The sequence below is a fragment of the Dermacentor albipictus genome, chromosome 4, assembly GCF_038994185.2.
Source record: "Dermacentor albipictus isolate Rhodes 1998 colony chromosome 4, USDA_Dalb.pri_finalv2, whole genome shotgun sequence".
Lineage (NCBI taxonomy): Eukaryota > Metazoa > Arthropoda > Arachnida > Ixodida > Ixodidae > Dermacentor > Dermacentor albipictus.
The window spans coordinates 75,016,832-75,040,500 of NC_091824.1; the positions used below are offsets into that span (position 1 = coordinate 75,016,832).

The following is a 23,669-nucleotide window of genomic DNA, read 5'->3' on the forward strand; positions in this document are numbered from 1 at the left end:
TCATCACATTATTAGACATGTAGAGGGAGGCCTGAACCTGCCAGAACATACTTCGAATGACGTGGAACGGCACCAAAGAGAATGGGCCTCGCCAAAACTTCCAGGCCCTTCTATAGTTTCGGACTAACAAACAACTAACCGAACGTGCTATAGATGATATGGCTATGCTCTGTAATAAAATTAAGGATAGACACACGATGCACCGTGTGCCCTCACGCCTCTTCATTATGTCCTTTTGTTTTATACAGTGTTTTTGCTACACATCTTCTCTGCATGCACTCCAATGTCGTCAAACATCAAACACTCGGGTATTCTGAGTTTGTAACAACATTAGTTTGCACACAACGTGTCGATGACAATGTTATTTTTGCAAACTCGTATGCTGCGTGCTAGAAAATACGGCAATTTAAATTGCATTTTTCTTATCGTTTTACAAAGAAAGAAAGGCAAAGAAAAGGGACTGCATACCTCCACTTCTCCCTTTTGTTCTTTCCCTTGAAAGACTTTCCTGAAATTCCAGCGAGGGACTTGAGTTCTTCGTCCGATGGGTGGAGGTACCGTATCAGCCTGCACCACAGTGACATGAAGCGCTGCATTCGTGACACCCACACAAGTTTCTAGAAAACACAGAACCAGAAAGAGCCGAGTTTCTTGGCAGCCTGAGTGTGTGGCCAAGAAACAAGAAATATAATTTGCAAACACACCTATACAGTACATTTTCAGTGCACCTATCAGTTCCAGCTTGCCTGCACAAGTTACAGGGAAATCTGCTGTTGCATTTACAAACAGGCTTTGATTTCACTCATTACAGATGAGCAGCGATTCTCAAGCAAGCAAATATTATACTTTGGCAATGCTTCTCAGAAATCCCTTCAATAAGGAGTTGCTTGAAAAAAAAACCCACTAATAACCATATTATTGCCCTTGAACAGGCACTGAGTGTGCCTGGCAGTTGTAGGTTTATATCGGGAATCACCAAATAGTCATATTTAATTGCACTGACAACACGTACTGAGGGGTGGCACTGCCTTAGACATTCTGGAGTCGAAACCATATCAAGCGGAGGAGCTTTCTAGAATGCAGAGGGTCAAGCTTTCTATGTGGCATATCCACACCCTTTGTACAGTGGCTATATGGGCAAAGACTAGAACTGTAATGATAACTGACAAGGATTTAACATTACGAGGCTACACTTGGGTTATGAGAGACACGTCGTAGTGGAGGGCTCCGGATTACATATCTCCCCACATGAGGTTCAAGTATTAAAGCCCCAGTACGCACACATTTCTTCACTTCGGAAGTCGTTGAAATGCAGCTGCCATGGCTGGGCACTAATTCCACAAACTTTTGTTCAGCAGCGGAATGCCATTGTCCCTGCATTCCAAAGTGGTTCCCAGGTTAAAATTGACTACCCTGCTTGACACAGAGGCTCCAGCCGCAACTGCGACCAAGCAGACAGGGACAGAAACTTGCCGAGAAAAAAAGAGGGGCATCATTCTCAGACTGAAGTGATGGTTCATGGGTGTGATGCATTAGGAGCCCTTTCTTTCATCCTTAATTTACAGCATAACGGAGGAGAACAAAGGAGGGAATGATTATGATATTGAACTGAGAGATCGCACAACTACTAAATTATGGTTCAATGTGGCATATTGGTGTGCAAAAAAGAGAGATTATGCAGGACACTTTCAATTGTTTCATTCAATTTAATGGCTGGTCTATGCACTGTGATGTTGTACACAGAAAGCTGAGGCTTTTAAATAACAATTCTGGACCCCTCAGAAAGAATATGGTAGAGTGGGCAGGAAAAATGTGAATCAATATAAATATTTGGGCTGGACGAACAATGTGCTGTCTGGTATTATGCGCAGCCATCATTCCTGAGCATCACAGACTCTAGAAATGTCTTCACAAGCCCTTTAGAATCCACTGACTCGCTTGTGGAAGCCAATGTGTATTGAGGCACGGAAGCATATGCTATAAATATGCATATAAAATGGAAGACGTCACTACATACATTTGCAGCATACAGGCAAAAGTAGCGTGCGAGGTTTACTTGAAAGGCAGACTTGGAAGCACTAATAACGCAGAGGAAGAGGTCACAAACCTCATGTATTGACCGAGGCACTAGTTGAAAGTTGAAAGGCAGAAGCTCGAAATACAATTGGTCTGCACTAGGAAATCGAGTGGCGCTAGAGGGTCATGGACAGATACGCATGCAGTGCCGTGTATGGTACGCCGCTCCGCGTATACATGCATGTCCTTCCAGCGCTACGCAGTTTCCAAGTTTTATATGTCTTGAGGCAAGCACTGGCGATGCAAAGCCGTGAGTGGCGAACGTTTCTCACCTTTTGCAGATAATCCACCGGGATATTGAATACTGTGGCGACAGCTTTTGCATAACGCTGGCCATTATCATGGTGATCACGATCTGGACGCCGAAGAGAGCCTGAAAACAGAGTTTTGTTTTTCTCGCTTTAGTCATGTACTGCAAGCCGGTAAAATTAGAGGCAAGAACGAAAACACGCAGTGCGACCTTCTCGAGACTCTCCGCGTACGCATTTTCAAGCACTGCTCAAGGGTGAAGGAATTACATGTTGCTAGGGAAGAGACTATGAATAGGATCACACTTTGGAAGTAGAAACTGCGTCTCTTACCATGTTTCTTTTCTAAGGAGAAGCAGGCTTTACACGATGCCCAACTGGAAGAAATAACGCGAGCTAAATGTCACTACACTTCATTTGCGCGATCTAAGTTTGCACTGTAGCAATGAGGACTTTTCAGGACTCGATCAAATGCAAATTAGATGAATGAAAACTGGGACCGCACTCCAGACCACACGCACGGCAGATTCCTTCCATCCCCTTTTGGCAGCAGACCGCTTCGGAGAGGTTACCGAGACCAGTCTTTAAGAGGGGACAAAATAAAGCTACAACTAAGAGGGTTCTTATTTTCATACAAAAATAGAAACTTATTTAAGCATACCTTTCAGGCAGTCGTGAATTTACCGGCTTTTTATAAAGCGATGTGAAAGCACAAACAAGCCACAATAAGGGCGAACTAGTCGACGTTAGTCAAGTAAATAGCCAAACATTTAGCAGTCGACGCAGGCACGCAGGACCAAGTGAAACGCACAAGAGTAAGAGTGTGATGTTGTGCTGAAATTACCGTCACGTTTATTTGTCTGCAGTGTTTGTGTTGTAATTATGAGACGAAGTTAAAGCACCGACGCTGCCTTCGTGTCCGTTGTCGTGACCATCACGTCCAGGCGCGTGCGTAAGCTTGTGCGCAGTGCTCGATTTTCATTGCATCATGAGTGGCGCCGGGTCGACGAGGTCGCTTGTTTTGAACTCGTATAAAAGCCTCCACCGTGTCATATTGCAAGTGTTTGAAGGAGACCCGCAGACCATACGGGCAGCGAAGGTTAGAGTGAAAGAAGAATACGCCAAATACCTCCACGAAACTGACTCTGGTAAAATAGAGGAGCTACTGAAGACGGCCAAGGACGTCGAAAAAGTGCTTCAAACGGACGTGATCAGGGCTGTTAGAAATGACAAGGGAAACTACGAAGTGGAGTTGAAGCCCCATCACCTGCAGGACAATGCTACTTGCAAGTCCCACGATACCAAGGACTCGCGCTGACGAGAAGTGAACTATGCGACGCACTGCAAACTGTTCGCTCATTCCGCCGGTCACATGTAGAGCACGGTCAAGATGTAATAAATGTGCGCGCTCTATCTACTACTAAATATTGGGCACAGAGCTAGCCGTTGCTGATTATGCTGAGCACCCAGTTTCATTCGCGATATGAATACAGATGTGGTTTTTGGTGGCACGAGCATCTGCGAACATCGAGTGATATCTTGTTTCTTGCGCTGCACTTCCGGTTCACCTCTAAGACGACCGGGGAGGAAATTCAAAATAAATCAGAAAAAAATATTAAAAAATAGTACAGTACAATATTCATGGGTTTTGTTATAGATATAACAGAACATAAGTTTATTTACAAGTTGAGTTACTGAAGTGTCTGGAATAATGAGAATTAGAAATCGCTCATTACCGCACACCATACAGTTTTCTACTTTTTTTTTTTTGTAGGAAACTATGCCGCACAGCAAAGCACAGAATCGTAGACTTTTGAGACCCGCCACGCCGAGGTGCGAGGTCCACTAAGAGATTAGGGTCGCCTAACATTTTACCTCATTGCTGACCAGTGTGTGTTTATTACGGCTTTTACCTTTTACTTAAATAAAACAAAGTAAAGGGAAATCTTCACATGTTCGAGCTTGTGATACAGAGCCGGGTTTTTATTCTTTGGACGGGAAATACAAGTATGTTTTTTTTTTTTTACTTGCAAAAGTCCGAAAACGAAACATCTTAGACACGGCAGGAGTTACCATCGCCGGCGACAGCAGTTCTCTCGCCCACTCGCAATGCGCGTGCAGCGCGTGTGCCATGCGCCGCTCTCCTCCTCGCGAGATCCGCGTTCATTTAAATGTTCTCATAACCGTCGTCAGCTTTATGTCAGCCAGCTACACCGGCCGCCAGCTGGCTGGTTAATTTTAAGGGGCGTTTTCTGCGTTTTTTAACCTTTGACATTCCGAACGATGCTGAACAGAGACAAGGAAGCGGCAGTCCTGCAGTGGGTACGTCTCGAAAGCATTCTTTTGTCCTCGTACGGTTTTCTGGGCGTAGCGGCCGATCTCTGCCTGTCAGAACCACATATTGCGCTGTTAAAAATTAACTGGCCCAATTTGAAGCGTGCTTCGCTGTGGGCTAGCTGTTTCGCTGCAGTAACAGCCATAGCGCGTATTTTGGTAGATAATCGTGCGAACATGCTGAAAGAACGCTGCATAGGGACAGCTAGTTGTAAGGTGGTTGGTTGTTCGGCTAAGGTGTTTAATCCACCTGACTGTGTAAGAATTCGCGATGTGTCACGTATTTCATTGTGGTCAGAGAAGGCGTTGAGGAACTGCACTCGAGTTTGTGTATGCGAGAACACCGGCTCAATCACTTCAGCTCGGGGGCAGTGGCGCAGTCACTTTCTTATTGTTCCGTTTGTGGTACACGGTCGTACACAACCATCTGGTGGCTCCACAAGCAAACTTTCCTATGGGAATTCCCATAGTGGCCCCTCCTTGCTGGGACACAAAGCAGTTATCGCAGTTCTGCGCACTGCAGTTGCACGAATGTTTCACGCGGGCAAATGTGATGCGTTTATAGGTTTCGCTAAATTCGCAACCCTAAATAAAAGCAGTTTCGTCTACTTCGGACTTGTTTTTGTGATGCGGTCCCTGGATTTATGGACATTTTCATTGCACAGTTACACGGTTGTTGTTCACTTGCTTGCGTTGCTTCGTTTTCCCGATTTCTAGTTTTTGAAACGCTTAAGGTAATGCAACAACACTGACATATGTACTATGAGACTCCGTACGTATTTACTATTATATCACATATTTACTTTTTCAATCCCTTACTACAGTTCTTGCTGTGTCTTCCTTTAATTGCCATGATGTTGTGAATGTGGAGGTTTCCGTATATCTCTAATGAGAAAAGTTGAGATGCCATTGTTTAAGTTAACTGCACTTGTGTTGACCTCAAGCCGGCGTGAAAACCTAAGGCTTGACCTTAGCTGCTTTTGCCCCACTAAACCACATTTAACTAACTTAATGGTTTCGTCAGTTTTAATGGGCCTCAACAGTTTCATGAAATCGAAACTTTGCTGGTAATATCATAGATTTAATAACAAAAGCCACAATTATGTATGTCAGTGAAATGTGTGACACACTGGTACAAGCATTTGAATATTGCCCGCCATTTCCTGTCTTTCCTTTTGTCATTGCCATTGCCTCGTGTTGGAAAGTTCCTCGAAACCCACATATGCACAGGGTGATTATCTAGGGTTGTACAGCTATTTGATTGGCTATGACTGGGGTTCCCTTTTCAGTGGAACAGGCATTCAGATTGTGCTCAGTTGCTTACTTCAGCTGTAGAAGACATTATGATAAAGCTTGTTTCATTGCTTCATCGTAGGATGCTCAGATTTGTTTTTTTTGGGGACATAAAATGTCTGCAAGAGAAACGGTGCTATCATAAGCTGCACAAATGACTAGATTGTGTGTACTGGTATGGCAGGTTCGCTGTTTGCATGGGCATGAAAAATTTGCTTGCTCATGATGCTCTACATCAAGCTCGACTTGAGACAGACTTCACTAAGGATCCCAGCCATTCCTGGCGCTATGCCAGAATAAAGGGAAAAGGTAAATGTTACATTGGTGAAATCAAGATACTCTTGTGTCTGCCACCATCAATCTTGTGGAGAATACAGATTGCTTGGCATGTTTACCCATAACAGTAGTACTCGAATCAAATATGCAAGCTGAAGCCGAAGCTCATTGCAGATAATCAAGGGCTGTACTGACATTTTCACTCCAGTCTTTCACACCAAGTTGTGTGAAGTGACCTCAACTGTGTCATGATGCTCACGTCCTTGCGCTTTCGCATACCATCTCGTAAAGCTACAAAGTGTCTGTGTACATTTCATCCTGATGTTCCTTTACTGTGCCCAGTGTCGCGACTGCAGGAAACGCAAGATTCTGTCTCTCGACAGTTTCCTTCTTTTTCTTTGACTTCACATGAATTTGCATGTATTCTTGTGATTTTGTAGTCGTATTGTCTATGGTCAGCTTTGTCATCGTTTCTCACCTTGTCTGCTATATTATTGCTCACTTGACAAATGTTTTTCTTTTTTGCATTGTGCTCCCATGGTGCAAAAAGTGGGATATGGCGTAGCGAGCTGTTGCCAAAACCGAAAGGCTGTTAGCAGCCACTAGAAGAAAATAAATGTTTTATTAGTGTCACTCCCTGTATGCAATCTTATCCAAAATTTTAAACAAATTTCTATCAGTTAAAAATTGTTTTCACTTAGCACAGCTATTTTAGACATACCATAGTTGGCATGCAACATCGGTGTCTACAATTCCGTGCAGCTTCACAGGAAGTTCATCCTTAATGGTCATATTAGGCACCAAGAACAAGCGGTCTTTGCCAGTCCCACCCTTCAGGCTATTGCAGGGAGCTCTGCAGTAGCTATTTTCTTTTTCGTTTGAGTTTCCGTATATCTCTCAATGCATTCAGCTGATTACCACAAGTCTGTTTCCTTTGCCTTTTTCATTATTTTCTTCTTTTTCATAGAAATCTCTTAAAACTGAGCTTTGTTTTGATACAACTGTACAGAAGCACTGGTAACATCCCATTCTTATCTTGCTATGTAGCTGTCCTGCTATGACATCAAGGTTAGAGCCATCTCGGACCTACAGGATGGCTTGCAACTGCTCAAGCTTCTGTCAACCATGTGAGTCTTGCTCTTGCATTTCATATTGAGCCTATGGCATAGCCTCAGTTAAGTTATCAGTGGTTGAAAATGGCAAACATAAATGAAAGGAAATCATGGGCCAAAAGCTACATGTGAGGGCAATCGTAAATATCTTAAAGGAATTTTTTAAAATTCCCTTAAAGCTATCCTCTGGGATGTCATGTCCAGGAACTTTCTATGGGAACATACTACAGCAATTTCTTTACTTCTCAGTCTTGGAGATTGCATGTTTTAAGTTGTGCACCTAAAATTCTGCTTGCAGAATGAGTGACTGCTTGTATGTCTAATTCCTCCAGCATAAAAGGCTTCTTTAGTTATGAACAGATGCACACCAGAAAGGCTATTAGACTACAAGATTGACACTTAGTTATGTAATAAAAGCTACAGTGTAACAACACTGTTATCAACATTGCCACCAGGAGGAATGCCCAGTTCCTGTAAAGATTCCTAGTGCTCTCGCAAAGTTCTCGCAAAATTTACAAAGTGAATTTTTTTACTTTGTGTACCCCCAAAGAGAAAATAATTCTCAGTTGAGCCAGGAGTCCTTTGTCTTTGCCCCACCAGTAATTTGTTTTTCTGCGTGTCTTTTACACAGAAAATCTCTCGTTAGAAAATTTCCAAACTGATAAAGTTTGTTGCACAATGCTTAGAACTGTGGCTCCAAAAAATTGTGGCCCCAGAAAATCTCTTTTAACGTACATGTGTGGCTTTTTCAAAGCAGACTTCTCCGTCAACTGCACCACCTAAGCATGGAAGGAGTACACACGTTACATGAAAACATTATGCGAGTTCTACACATTTTAATTGCAGAACTTGAATTATTAGATGATGCCTTTAAGCATAATGAAATTCCTTGATAATATTTGTTATATTGTGTTCTTAAACTCTACTCCCACAATGCATTTGTGTAATGTAAATATGTTGTTCGTATAGCTAATAGATGACATTCTTAGTGGGGTGGCGGTAGTAAATGTGTATCCTTTTATAAATCGATAACAGACAATTTTAGAAATGTCCCCAAACAGCCTTGCACAACCAAAATCTTTTGTATGTTTCTTATGTTCTTTTTCACTCTTTGCATTCTTTTGTATGCCTGGCTAGTACTGTCCCCTATTAGAACTGTTACAGAAACTTCAGCCATGCTGTTTATTGTTGTACGCATAGTGCTTCCAGAACCAGCTGCTTCAACATTTCAGTCACTAAGCAAGTTTATCCATATTTAATCTATAACAACTACAGATACACCTGTGTACATCAAACTTCACAGTAGTGACTCTAATGTATGGGCTGAAATGGGGTGGTGGCAACCATCATGAACTCAACAATTTGGAACTAGTTTGCGATACGTACCTCCGGCAAATTGTGTTGCTAAAGTACATGTATATGCTAAACTGTTGTAGTTGCATGCATTGAAGAATCCATTTCATTGGTCGGTATCCAATTTCTCACTTTATTTCTTCTAGTAACCCGGCCTGCAGCATCGAAAACGTCGATCCTGTGAATACTTTTGCACATATAGAGCAACAGCTCTGTGGTAAGTTTGCACTCTGCTATAATCGAAGCAACAACATTCATTCCCATAAGTAGATATGTCTTGCTTGTTCTGTTAACGTTGAAGAAGGATTCAGAAGTCAAAGGCTAAGTGCAATGTTGTACGCTGTCAAAAGTTTAGTTTCAGATAGCGTATTTACATTCTCTGCGAAAAAATTTACCTTTGAAGTTGAGTGCACGAGTCTCAAAAAGCTTGCAAAAATAGCTGTTTTTGGTACTGAAACAGAAATAAATCCTGCATTTACTGCTCTCTGGGGGACTCGCTACTAAAACATCGTGCTGGAATTTGGCATCTGATAATTACCAGATGCATGCGTTGCCTCCTGAGGCACGTCTTTAAGGCTGTTCATGCAAAGATTGCTTCCTTACTATGTACTAATTTATAGCTGTGCCAAATTGAAACTTTGTTGCAGTTGGTCGTTAAAAATGAGTCGATAGGTTACGCTTTCGAAATGTAATCTAGGCCACTTTTGCTGAGATACCAGGAAGGTCAACAAAGCTTCACTTTAAATTGTCTGAAGAACAGGGTAGACCAACTACACTGTGTTTAAAGTGCTTGCGCAACAACCCAGCCAGTGCCATGCCAGTAGTCTTAGCTCTTTTCACTATGTACTTGGGTTTGAAAGGCAACATTCAGGAGAATGCCGCTGTGGAGAAATTTAAGGGGAAGTTTTGAAAAGCATCTACGCAACCGTACTCTATGGCTTAATCTTTATTCTCTCCACCCTGCCTTCTGATATCGAGGGTTAAGGATATAATGGTACAAACACAGCATACAGGGTGTCCCATTTAGCATTAGCCAAACTTGCAAAATATGCAGATTCCACGTACCTGGACAGAACCAAGTTAATGTTGTTTGCTGTTACTTGGATATACTTGGGTAATATTTTGCATTCCTTAGATGAATTAGATTAAAGGTGTCCGTGAGAAAATTGTAGAGCAACATGAAAAACTCCCCAATACGGTTTTCTGTCGCTCAATATGTGCTACACAAGTGTTTTTCCGAGCATGAAAGAAGCCCGTGAATACATGCAAGGTGCCTCGAGTGACCAGTCACGCAGCCATTTTGTGTGTATTCGCGTACATCTTTCACTTTCAGAAAAACTCTTCTATACAGCACATATTAAGCAACAGAAAGCTGTATCGGAAGTTTTTCATTTTGCTCTATAATTTCCTCATTGCCACTTTTCATCTAATTATAATATTCAAGCAGTTGAATAGCTGAGATTATGTAATTAGGTGGAATGCAGAAAGTCTGAGTATCTCCAAGTGATGGCAAACATTACCTTGGTTCTGTCCAGCTGTGTGGTATTTCCATATTTTTAAAGTTTGGCTAAAGTTACGTAGGATACAGCGTCTGCTTCTTACAATAGCTTCCCTTCAGCCCACTAAGAACTACTAGGACAAGCACACCTGGCTGCAGCAGTGAAACTCGTGGGGAAATTGGCCTGTTGGGAAAGTTTGTGTCCATTTGCAACTGGAACCAGAACAAAGAATACGAGACATTGTGCACTGCGTGTTGTGACCCAGCTGTGTCTCACTTCAGCATTCAGGAGAGCATGCAGGTAAAAGGGCTGAACAGTTATTCTGTCACATCGAACATCTGTGGCTCAAATAATGGTGCACATTTCTGAAATTGTATTTCAGTTAATCTGGTACTGCTGTTTTAGAACACTCCTTTTCATTATTTTCGGTGTAATGGTTGAGTAGAAGGAATAAGTTCGTTTTATTTAATGAACTTCATGCCATAACCTTGGCACTGGAACGTCTGGAAGAGTTTGAGTTCAGTCTTTGGCACTTTTAGAATTCAATATACTCCATCTTCACTGATAAAACAAAGCCTGAGCAGATGCCATCATCCCTTGACATCAGGTGAGGTGATCAGGGAACATAAAAGTGGTGTTGCCAACAGCCTAAGTTTTGCATCTTTTCTGACTTGCAAAGCCTCCTTTCATGGTAAAGTTTCTTGGAAGCATAATTTACTAATACTGCTGAACTTGTTTCTCTGGTACTGTCCCTTTAAGTGCTTTACACTGCGAGATGGGACTTTTCAAAAGCTTCCAAGCAAACTTGGTTCCATGCACCACTCAAATTTCACTTTTTTTTCTCTCTTCAGAGCACCATGGGTGCCTACCAGCCCACTTCCTGTCATCAGGAAGTGCAAAAAGGCGCCGATATGACGACATTCAATTGGCCACCACTTCTGTTCTGGCTCTGTCGGCTCTGGCACTTCGGGCCACGAGTTGTAGCCCAACCAGTGAGGTGGCCCCACTTCTCAAACTTGGCGAGGCAACGCAATGCTGCATTAGAGACTTGATAGAGATTGTGAGTGCCGGTGACGATGTGCTTGAAAACCTCGCAGCCTACTTGAAAGGTTGGTGGGAGCAAATCTTTTCGATACCTGAAATGTACATAAAGCATGCATGCTCTGAGGTTAGATTCGGCTGATGCTTGTTGTCCTCGGAATAGCCCAGGTTGTTGGATGTAGGGCATCGTTCACAGTAACCAAGTCCATCATGGTGAGCAGTCGCTCACAATATGAACGCTACTGTTTCTAAACAATCTGTTTCTGTAATTGGAAATCTTGCTTCAGTTCAGTCAGCTGCCAGAAAATGAAATTGTAGCCATTCTGCTTATTTCTGCTCAAGAGCCGTGTTGTGATTATCAAGAACTATAAATGCAGTGAAAAGTGCAAGTATACTTCTTTATGCTGTGAACTTGTGCCCAGAGGGGCAAGAAAGGCTCAAATTGCAGTGTGAGATGTACGCGTGACAATGTGTACAGTAAAACCTTGTTAATATGTACCTGCTTAATGAGTAATTGTAGTATAAATCTAGTTGCAATGAATTCCCGGCCTTGTCACCATTGAACCTAATCTATTGGCTGACCACTTGCACTGTAGTCGCTTAACACAGGCCAAATGGTTAGTGCGTAGTATTTACTTCTTTCAGCATGTACAAGTGTGGAATCTGCAAAATATTGTGCGTGCAGACCATAAATAGTGAAATTTCAGTGCATGGATCTTTCACGGACTGCAGTTGTCACCGATACCGACGCCAAACATGGTAGCCATGGCGTTTTTTCAGCTTTCATAGCTTCTAGCACTTCTACGTCGTCATCCATGATGACGTGGATGATGGCCCTTCCATATCCAATGCAGCTAGTGCATTGAGTCATGAGAGAATTTGCAGAGAAGTAGGACCTTGCAGAAACTGGCCCACGGTTTTGCAGAGTTTGAGGATGCCATCTTTGCTTCAAGGCCACCATGGTGGAAAGTGCAAATCTGATTTTTTTGCTGCCTGCTCACAAATAAAACTTGTCTGTGTGTGTGTTTGAGTGACAATTAACACCTTTCTTCTTGGCCAGTAAGTCTATAGCCACTCATCTGCCATTGTTTGTTAATTGGCACATCACTTAGTACATGCCTGATCAATGTCCCCCACCAATGTTGTATTAAAGAGGTATTGCTGTGTTCCACTAATCTTTGAATGCACATTGTCTGGAGGTCACCTTTTTGTGTGTCCCTTTTGCTGCTATCTCATTCCAACCTGCAATTGCAGGTTTAAACTGAACGATTCTGGGCATTACATGCTGCTTTCTCAACCCTGTGCAGTGTCCAACCTGGAGGAGGAAAGCTTTCTCTGCATCACCAGGGTCAAGCGCAGGAAGAGCGAGAGCTTCACTGCCTCTCCGACGGGGGCGCAGACCCCAACTAAACGTAACAGCATTTCGCCGCAGCAGCGTGCTCGTTTGGTGAGCTCCAGTGCTGCATTTTTCATTGCTCTGTTCAATTGTTAACCGTTAATGTGTGTTATTTATACACTGCTTGCTTTGGCTCACTTTCAGTCTGAAGGCAATGTAAGTAAATGCATTTTTGTGAGCTGTTCTCTCCGAGTAGTTGACTCTTGCAGTCAACCACCTTCATGTTCCATTAATTCAGCCTGTCGACAAATTTTCTGTATTGCCCCTGCCGCTTTAAAGGTAAAACACCAAATCAGCTCAGAGTGCAAAAAAAGTACAATTTGGAAGACCTTATTGGGTAAGACATTGATTGCTAAAAGAAAGAAAACAGGCAAGGTTTTAATTTTTCAAATTTCATCTTAATATCTCCACAATAGTATGTCAATGTGACATATTGATTTCGGTGTATTTTTTTATATTTTGGCTATTGCTGGGCAGTAATAAAGGTTCCTAAATTGCTAATTCCAATTATTAGCTATGTGTGCATGTAATATAATTCGGTCCATCTTTAAAAAATTAAGTAGGCCCAAGCAGATACTGTCATAAGCCATAACTTCATGGCAAGCAAGTATGAAGATTTCATTAAAGCTGCTTTGCCTTTCCTGGCTCATCAAGTCTACTGACAGCAGAAGTGGCTTTCTGGCATTGTAGAAGGGTGTTTTAACAATACAATTAAATAAATAAATATCACATGGAGTTGTCTGAACACAGTAGTCTTTTATTAATTCTATCTTGCTCGAAAGTCTTGGCCGGCACCGATGCATGTCTATGGGCCCAAATATTTGTCATTTCAATCCTCAAATTGGCATTCACCAGATCACTTGAGCTTGACCAGTCTGTGTGCAGGCACCATATGGTGACTCCAATGACCCCTTCTGTGGCAGTGTCCATCTCGGCAAAGCTTAAAGGACAGTGAGTGCATTGAATACACGCCATCTCTTGTTGAAAATGGTCATTCTTGGCCAGCCCTAGGAAGATATTTCAACTAATATAACTATAGCTCACAATGTCTCATCACAGTATTTACCCAATTCCTATGCACAACTATTTTCCCAGGGAACTTGGGCTGAAAACCACATTCAATCAATTTCGTTGGTCCCATGAAGGTCCAGATAACAAGTCGACTGTATATTCCAGGAGTTAAGGGCTCATAATTGGCACTGTATGCAGTGGTCACGTTAAAGGAATCTGTTGCAGGGAGCCTGGTGATTTTAGTCTTATAATAGCAAGTCCAGTTTCTGGTGGTGGTGTTTCACAGGATCTTGTCAAATTGCAAAGAATTTGAGCACAGGTGTGGTTACGCAAGACAAACCAGTCGTCTGTCATGCTATGGAAATGAAGTGAAATTTGAAATAGTTCTCTCGTCGGTGTCGCATTTACGCGACACAAATACAAAAGCATTGCAATTCAATACTTTTACCAATGGCAGCATCATGCAGCAAATTGGACCACACGCAAACTGGTTTTCCTCATAAACATTCATTGATGTGACCACAGCCACATTGCGGTTGCCCTTGGAAAAGCTACCCTTAACCAAGCTGATTTGTTAGGGCCTGCCATGGTGGCACGGTAGCCGTGTTCGGCTGCTGAACACGGGGTCGCGGGCTCAATGCCCACCCTCAGCAGCTGCATTTCAAAAGGGGCTAAATGGAAAAGCGCTCGACTGCTTAGATTTAGGTGCATGCTAAAGAACCCCAGCTGGCCATGATTAATCTGGGGCCCTCCACACAGCGTTCTTTACAGCAACTTTGGAACAATAAGCACCAAACTAGTTCAATTTAATTGATTTGTAATAATCTCTAAGGGCATAAATGGGAAAATATTTTTCTTCCAGGCCGCGCTGCATACTGTAAGCATTCATCAGACTTTCCTTTCTTGCACTATAGTATATGCATTCGACCCTCGATAATGGCGAATATGGATATAACGATGCAAATACAATTATCACCGCTACTAGTGTAACTGATCTATATCACTGTCTCGGATATAGCGTAATATATAGGATGTAATGAAGATACTTCTGTAAGAATTGCCACTCGGAAATAGAATTTTACTTTTACTAGATTTGAAAATACTGCCATTCATAGTTTGTCATTGAAGTCAGTCATTCGTAGTCATTCGCTCTTGTGCAGCTGCCACATTTTGTTTTTTTGCTACACAAATGCAAAATATATAATTACCTGTGGAGGCACTTCCTTGTGTGTTAGTTTCATGAAAACGATTGTGCTGTAGCTTATTTAGCTCTTTGTAGACTACAAAGTGCCTATCCAAACTGCATGTATAATTAGTGGAGCTATGCATAAAAAGATTAGTGCACTTCAAGTAATTTATTTCACAATCCCTTGAGAATAACTTTGTGCACTTACATTTGTCCTATATTAATGAAATTTGGTATATATATTCTGTAATTTCAAGTAGATATCAGTATTCTCTGCATCTTAAAATCTCTCTCGGCATTAGTTGCAAAAGTACAAGGTTATATTTCATGGGATTGTGAAAATATGTTGGTGTCCCATTTTTTTTATAGTTCCAGTAATTGTATATGCTGTTTGTATAGATATCAGCAATTTGTGGTCTACAACAAGCTAAATTAGCTATAAAACAATGCTTTTTGTGAAAAGTTTATACACGAGGAAGTGCGTCGAAAGATCAATATATCTTACAGTTGTGTAGGACATAAATACAAAAAAAAACTATAGCAGCTACACAAAAACTGACATCTTTGTAACCTACATAAATACCTTACGAATGGCAGTACTATTTTGAAATCTCTAGCACAAATTCTAAAAAATTTCTTTCGGTTACCATCACCGCTTAAGGTTCAACTGTAATGCAAAGTTCCAAATTTTTTGCCAGTAGGTTTTTGGCTGAGGGAATATTGTGAATGCAAATTTCAATAGTACCTGCCACTGTGGCTCGGAGGCTGACATTCTCCTGTCGAGCACGATATTGCGAGTTTAATTGCTAGCTGCAGCAGCCCTTATCCAACAGACAGGTTGTACGAATGCTTCTGTAATTAAGCCTTAGTGCATGCTAAAGAAACCCATTATGTAAACATCAATTTGGAGCCCTCTATTAGGTCCCTCTTGCAGCCAGTCTGTTTTGGATGGTAAAACACATAAATTATGCTAAGCACACTGTTTGCCTTTTTTCTTCTCCTGCTTCTTTTTTTTTTTTTTTTGAAGGGTTCCCCTGTGAAATAAGCCCTTTTTGCATTTTCTTGCCTTAAATGGACCCCTCACCAGGCCTCGTAGCAAATTTTGGTTATAAGCTGGAAGTTAAGTGCCCTCTAGAGAGCATTCTGCCATAAAAATGTTTCAAAACCGCTCATTAATAGCCGAGATAGAAATATTTCAGAGCCGCAAGCCCATGATTTCAGGAGGCGAGCTCCCCTGCATAGCAAGACTCTCTCTACTCGCCCCATCTAGCCTCCGCAAGCGAAATTCCTTCCCTGCGTTCTCCCATACCGGAAGTCAAGGATTGCGTAACTCGCACGTCACGAGCCCCGCCTTCATTTTTTTTCTCCTCGCTTCTTCGCGGCGCACTTCCACTGACAGCGTCGTGCATGAGCTGTTCTGATTGTCTCATTTCGTGCAGTGCACGATTTTGCACGCTGTGCACAAGGACACTTAACTAGCGGTATAAGTCATTGCAACACGAATACTGAGGCAGACATAACCGGATCACAGAGCATGATCCCGTGCTGGAACACAGTAAGACACGAGTTGCGGCATTTGCACGTGCGACTGCATGACATGGGAACAAGCACACGAAACAGTTGCTCAGTGGCTATGGTGTTAGGCTGCTGAGCACAAGGTCGCGGGATCGAATCCCGGCCACGGCGGCCGCATTTCGATGGGGGCGAAATGCGAAAACACCCGTGTACTTGGCTTTAGGTGCACGTTAACGAACCCCAGGTGTTCGAAATTTCTGGAGTCCTCCACTACAGCGTGCCTCATAATCAGAAAGTGGTTTTGGCACGTAAAACCCCATAATTTAATTTTTAATTTTTTTCAGAAGTACGTCTCTCTTACTGCAGTGCAAAGTAAAACAAGAACATGCAGACATTCAGTTTGTGTGTTATTATTTCGCTAAACCTTGGTTCATCTATTCAAGCTACAGAAATAAGAGATGTTGCCTTGAATAATTCTCAAGGTCACGTGTCGCTACAAACAATGTTGCAGTGCAAACACTTGTACGTAGGCGCATTAGCATGTTTATGTCGTCCTCCTGCTTGGAGTGCGGTGGCCGCGAGGAGAAGGGAAAACAGCATTCGGATTGAAATTTCGGTTCTTTCTGTGGGGGGTAACAATGTAATACTTTGCAGACAGGATCGTTATCCCTCATTGTATGCTCTGTCCTTGTCGACTAAAGATGGCCAGACCTTGTGAGGGGCCCTTTAAGTCTTTGCAGCAATATTTTTTTCCTCAGCTTCCCAATTTTCAAGCCATACTTTAAAACCATTGTTATGAAAATATTACTTTGCTTGTGTAGCTTAGTTTAATCAGCCACATGATACCGACATTTTCTTTTGGCTTCATGCAGTTGTGTTTGACAAGAAGCTGACGCCCTCGGTTCCCCTCACTTTTAATAAGGGGAACCGGCGACTCGGTGAAGCTTTCCTTTGCAAACCTCGCCAGGTCTTGACACTCTGAGAAAGCAGGAAGGGCTTCTCCCACTAAAGCATGCTGTGCATAGTAGTTTCCATCCTTCTACACTAATCAGATTCATGTATGAATTATTCCCTCTCAACTTGATAATGGGAAGATGCTGCATGTTCTGCTCAACAAGGGCATGAGATTTGTGTACACTATACTTGGCGGGCTAAGTGCAGAAGATACCCAAGTAATGTGGTCTTAAGTCTCGCCTCATGTGTCCCACAGTGCAGTTTTTGATCTGCAACATCTTCTACAGAATAACTGCTTCATATATTCATGATTCCAGTGTGCAATGCACCATGACCACTGGTCGCAGAAATGCGTTGCTCCCCTAATTCGTTGCTAACTATGCTCAGCTCTGTGAAGGCTTTAGTGTAATAAGTAAATCTCATTTTGCAACATAGAGGTATGGGACTCACTCTTGTATTGAACTGCATGACGCATCGCATATCTTTATTTCATATGTGATTCACTATCGTCTGGGTCGCGAATGCAAGCAGTCGGACAAGTCGCTCTAGCCTTCAGGGCATTACCTGATACCTACGAAATGGTCAACACAGAGCTTGCAATCTGTCGCTTCTCTGGAATGCATGCCTGTAATCCATCTCGCAAGTTGTCTGAAGCGCTGCTGCAGGTATGAGGCAACACTCTTGTGCTGCGCAATAAAGTTCCAAACACAACTGTGCGATTGATGGCAGCATTAGAGTTTTTTTTTTATTGGTGCATGATACGTTACTGCAATATGCAGTATGTTAAGACATTTGCACATGCAAGTCGAATACCGAGAATTCGGCAGCCAGTGAGCAGACGACGCGACAGATTAACCCATCCAGAGAAGAACTCTGCCTTCGTATTGGCTAAGGAGTCCTGCAGCTTGCACAATGTTTTAAACGACTTGCGCGACGGAGTATACATCACATACACCACTCTGTTGCGGTGTCTGCATTTTGATGGCAGCAAAATGCAAAAGCGCTCGTACACATTGGAGAAAGGAAGTCAAAATTATTCTGGAGTCCCCCACTAAGGCATCTCATAGCCCCAGTGCTGCTTTGGGTCGCAAAACCCACGAATCAAATGAACCTGTGATTTGTGTGCTGTCTTCCTCTGCAGCCTGCCCACCAGGTGAAGGAGATGCGCATGCTGCGCGAGCACATAAACGATGAGGAGCAGGCCAACGTCGAGCTGCGCTGTGAGGGCTCCAGGCTCAAGGACATCATCAAGCGCAAAGGTATTGTGTAAAACTGTGCTAGCAGCATGCAAACTGATCGAAATTTTGTGTCGGTACTCCTTTAAGCATGAAGTTGAAATAACTTGAAAGATAAATTTCGGGGAACACGCACACATATATCTACAAAATGTCCATAGCAAGTGTAGCTTGAAAGGTTTTTAAATTCAATTTTAAAGTGTGCGTGGGAAGTCAACCGCAGTGTGCAGCACCCCGCAACATTGCCATCAATGTGTCTGTGTTGTAAACATTTTAGGCATAAACAATGTTTATGTCAAGAGCTTTCATTGCAGTTATGCTTACCGTGCTACGAGCAGACCATGCTGCTTCTGCGCTTGCTCGTGCTCGGACTGACTGCAGCCTCTATGGTGTTATGCCACTATAGTTGCGCTGCCAGTCTTCCTCAGCTGTCACTGATGGCCAAATGCTGCCTTTGTCATACCTCGTGTGTTTTCTATTTCAAAGCGTAGAAAAAAACTGTTAGTCTTACCTCTTCTTTCTTTGCTGATAATTTGCAGGAAGAGCACAGCTTATTGTCCGGATGCTTTGCCCTCTTAAGCCCCGACCACACTAGCGCGCAGCTAGTAACAAATCTCGCGCACTGATGTGCACATCAGTTTTGTGCGATGATGTGACAGCCATTGCTGCTTTCTGAAAATCTCTACTTGTACTGCTCACTAGGTCATGTACTGACGCAAAGAAGGTTTGGTGCAATGATTACTATATCGTAGGTATCTATAATATAAAAAGACCCAAAATTTTTATCGGTACTCCTTTATTGTAAACTGGTTCTGCAAAAGAATTTTGCAATTTCCTCTTTCAGCTGTGACGGATGGTCTTTTCTGAACAAGTTATCTCTTATAGTTGCGTGGAACAATAGACCTCCTTTCTTTATATATCTTCTGGCAAACATGCAACCACTCTTCCTCCTTTCCCAACCTTCTCGCACCTCACACTGTTCATGTAATCTCATCGGAGTGTCACGGTTCTTTCAGCTGCACTCCTGATTTCAGTTGCCTTGCAGCAAGCTATTTAGCTGTGCAGCCATGTTTTGGATGACACTTGCATTTATGACCAAGAGATGCTTATACTTGAATTGGTACCTAATTATAAATCAGCAACTGTTGTGTTTGTTAGTTTCTTTGCTTTTTGTTACAGTAAGTAATGTGTATACAGTATTCTGCTATGTTCTCTTGCTGTTTCTAACTTGTTTCCAAGTACCTTTTCTGTTAACTTTATAATGTTGTGCTGTTTTTTTTTAATAACTTTTTTACAATTCCATAAGAACAACCTTGTACATTTATGATTGTCCAATACTAATGAAATCTGGCACATACAGGGTGTTTCAGCTAACTTTAGCCAGAGTTAAAAGACATGCTGGTGCACTCTAAGATGACGCAACCAAATGCATGTTGCTGACTGTTGTATGTACTGCGTCATGCTTTTTTTGCTTAATTGTATAATTAGTCATGAATAATTAACCAACTTCTGAACCAACGAAGCTAGGAAAAATTTCCAATTAATACGTTGCAGAGCAGGTTGCACAACATCCGAAGAAACAGTTTGTCTTTCTGTTTATCAAGTATTAGTGTTTTCCAGCTTACTGCGGATGCCCGCAAAATACAACAAAACACTACGCAACATGGCCACTTGCACGTCGTTGCAGAGAAACTTGCACAGAAAATGCAACAAGGCAAGGAGCATCCACTCATAATTTGCCAAGCCCTGGTTCTTGGATTCTCGTGAAAAAATTTAGGCCTACAGCTTTGTGGTTGCCAGCAGTTGTTAAAGCCAGCAAGTACATCATCTGTGCAAGCATAAACAGACAAAATTCATTTGCCAGAGGCATGGTGACAATATCAGACCTGAGGACTGGACAGTTGCACCAGAATCTCCAAGTGAAATTCAGAGCTTGTTGGACAAACACCTAGTGCAGAAGCTATTATATTTTGTCACCCAAATAGGGCTGAGCACTCCTTGCAAGTGCTCAGCCCCATTGCAAACAATGCTAGCAGGGCATTGTCGGTGAGTCATGTCACGAGGCTGCTGATGTAAGAATGTGCCCTTCGTAGTGGTCTGTACCACAGACGCTTCAAATGGATATGCTGTGACTTTGCAACCTGTCGTTAGCATTAACAGTACCAAGATGGATGATTCTTTTATAACAAGTACATCCACATCTTTAGACTATATCATTTCTTTCTTCCTTTTTTTTTTTTTCCATCTACAGATCGAGAGATCAACAGCCTGAAGGAAAGGCTGAATGCTCTACAGTCGGTGTCCTACAGTGATGCCAGCAGCCTTGCATTGCTCCACAAAAACATGGAAGAGTACGGAGTGTTCTTTTACCTATTGTCAGTTTTCTTATTTTGCTTGATGCACTCTTACTCGTGTACAGTGTGTGCCGATGTTAAAGAGAACGCGCGAGTGCAGAGTTCATGTGAATTTCCTCCTCTGGCAAGTGTACGATTGCCTGACATTGCAGCAGAAGACTTGTGTTTTGTGACACCTTTTTACACAACTGTGCTGTGCACTAACGTAGCTTCAAGTTGGCACTTCCACCTAAACCAGTTGAACACATCAGTGTTCCCTTTTAACAGTGGACCATACTGTACAGTAGAATGTTCCCGTTTCGCACACTGTCCTGGCTCAAATGTTCGCAATAAAGGACAAAAACGATAATACAGTTACGCTTAAAAAAAAAAAATTTTTACCGGTTAATAAGTTCCTGGAAAACGCTACCTTTTGGCACCCACGTCCAGTACATCACCATACAGCAAACATGTGGTGCATTCTCCACCCACTAGATCCCACGTAAACAAAGAAAGAGCACGAGGCACATGCAATTGAGAGCAGTAGATGCCTGCTACTCTGGCTTTCTCACAGTACTTGTCCTCTCTTGTCACGTGAAAAGGTCAGCACGCACTCAGTTTCCTCTTCCAGCACTAGTAAATCTCCTCACAGGTCGTCACACCCTGTATTTGCAGCTATATTGTCATAAACCCTATTGTGATAAGCATCTTCACCTGTCTCTTTCGCAGCACTTGTGTAGTGTCGTTTGAAGCGTACTGCACTTCACGCTTTCAGTAGGTGATAAACCAAACACGCAGCCATTTGTTGCCGCAGGTGATGCGAAGCGAGTGTCATGTTTGACTTTCGCAGCATCGTATTCCAGTATTGTCCGCGAGCTCAATGTTTGTTTCTTGTCGCTGTCTTAAAACACTATGCAGAAAGAAAACAGCAAAGTGTGCCTTGGGCTGCTTGAGACCCACCAAGGTAGACGTGCGTCGGCATTTCAGCCGCATTGTTTCCCAGACTAAGCATGGTAAAGCTTTCCACCAAAATGCCCTGAGCAAGGAAGCTGTTGACCGAGATTGAATTCAAGGAGTGCAAGCTATCTGAAGCTGCAAGAATGACGCATCTCGGGCAGGTCGGGGCGCCACCAGCTTGGTGTGCATTGGCGTCTCACGTTAAAACAATTCGTGCAACAGTTCACATTGCGCCGGTGTTAACTCAAGCTGAGACTTCTAAATTTTTTAGTGACTTCGGGTTGTACACTTTCCTGGCTTTCCTTGCATTTCTTTTTCCAGAACGTATAAATGAGGTTCTACTGTATACTGTAAAATCACACAGGCTTCTTCAAAGCCAAAACGTTTCTGAATCTATCTTAACCTATTCATGGTGTCTACCAACTGGGAAAACCGGGAATTCTCAGGGATTTTGAGTAGTCTGGAAAAACTCGGGGAAAAGTCAGCGAATTTGTGCTTCTATCAGGGAAAATTAGCTGTAATTTTATTGAAAGACCGAAAGTAGAGGTAATGCTGGCTCGAGTAACAGGAATCGTAATTAATCGTCTTTGACGCCTGGTCGTCAGCTGGAGCAGTTGCCAGTGCACAGTCAACGACAGACTTTCCGGATTCCCTATAATTTGGACGGCTTTGCGGCATCACCACGTATCCCATAGTCAATGTATCAGAACGTCTGAAATTTCGGACGTAAGAACTCTTCGCCGTCCTATTTTCCGGATGTTTCGCCGTGACCGTAGGTCCGAAACGGCATTAATCAAAGCCACCACCACTGCCATTTTGATTACCTTGCCGCCCTGAACCAGCGCACTTCCACGCAGTTCCGCTGGAGCTGTAGCCACCATGGTGGCAATGCTAGGCCTAGCTACTTCGACGTTCGCTATGAAGCTTCTTGTCGTTAAGTGCCATGTTTTTTATTGAAAGAATTCGCTGCTATCAGCAATGGCACGGGCTCCGCCTTTGTGGTCCTCGCGATTGGCTTAGAAGCTTGGAAAGCACGATGCGTTGCATAATGCCGGTTTCTGAAAGTCGGCTTTGCCTCTGTACACAAATGTTACTTGGTGAAGCATATGCAAAAGTATTGCAGTGAAGCATAACAAGCATTGTAAGGGGCTATTTGCTGTGGGGCAGCACGTATTCCTTAATTATACACACATGCACCCGATACCTCTTGTGGTAGTATGAGCACCGATATGCCTAATGTGTGTACCGACAGGCCTTCAGAGTGTTTTCGAATGTGCCTGTGGCGGTTTGAGCCCTTAAGGGCAGTAAATGGCATGCCTTTAATTTTTCCAACTGGCCGATTTTTCGGATGGTATTGTGCCCCCTAGGCAGTCAAAAAATTGGACGTGGACTGTGCAACTGACCAAGAAGATGCTTCAAATGGTCCGTGGCGCAAACAAGTGGCGGAAGGAGGACAAGAACAGAAAGGACCTACGCATTGAGGAATGAACGGGAAAGGATGCATGCTGCCGCCAATTTGAAGGAGCTTGAGCTCCAAAAACAGTGTTGGCTGATGCCGAGATGCAGGTGTCCCTCATCCAAACCAAAATAAAATCTTCAAAGCAGTGAAACACAACACTGAGGCGTCGTGCGCGGGCTGAGAGTATGTCGGGACAGTTGAGATTGACTTACGAGCTGTTGAGAGAGAATCTCAATTGTGACAAAGTTCGGGCCTTGTACCAATGAGCTTGCTATCAGTTGATAGAAATAGCTGATATTCGAAAATATTTGCTTCTCTATGCATCTCTTTATTCGTATTTGAGAATGTCCTACTCGATTTGCAATTTTTTTCGAAGACATTTTATTTGCTG

General features: G+C 42.8%; 2 protein-coding genes across 6 annotated transcripts in view; one reads left to right on the forward strand and one right to left on the reverse strand.

The window, feature by feature from the left end:
• Positions 1-23,669, reverse strand: part of emei (transmembrane protein 161-like emei) — a 132,036-nt gene that overhangs the window by 35,210 nt on the left and 73,157 nt on the right. For 2 of the 3 annotated variants that reach the window (XM_070537134.1, XM_070537135.1), the window contains exons 2-4: positions 2,658-2,701; positions 2,349-2,449; positions 469-567 (exon numbers count right to left, since the gene is read on the reverse strand). In XM_070537134.1, the coding sequence (XP_070393235.1) occupies positions 469-567; positions 2,349-2,449; positions 2,658-2,660 (203 nt within the window). In that variant the 5' untranslated portion in view covers positions 2,661-2,701. Of the gene's footprint in view, positions 1-468; positions 568-2,348; positions 2,450-2,657; positions 2,886-23,669 lie in introns of those variants that run through there. The other variant, XM_070537133.1, reaches the window with a different exon arrangement.
• The window catches only part of LOC139059146 (putative leucine-rich repeat-containing protein DDB_G0290503), a 62,951-nt gene continuing 43,705 nt past the window's right edge, over positions 4,424-23,669 (forward strand). For all 3 annotated transcript variants that reach the window (XM_070537131.1, XM_070537130.1, XM_070537132.1), the window contains exons 1-7: positions 4,424-4,646; positions 7,275-7,354; positions 8,839-8,909; positions 11,043-11,300; positions 12,540-12,679; positions 18,436-18,553; positions 20,781-20,880. In XM_070537131.1, coding sequence (XP_070393232.1) covers positions 4,608-4,646; positions 7,275-7,354; positions 8,839-8,909; positions 11,043-11,300; positions 12,540-12,679; positions 18,436-18,553; positions 20,781-20,880 — 806 coding nt within the window. In that variant the 5' untranslated portion in view covers positions 4,424-4,607. The remainder of the gene's footprint in view (positions 4,647-7,274; positions 7,355-8,838; positions 8,910-11,042; positions 11,301-12,539; positions 12,680-18,435; positions 18,554-20,780; positions 20,881-23,669) is intronic.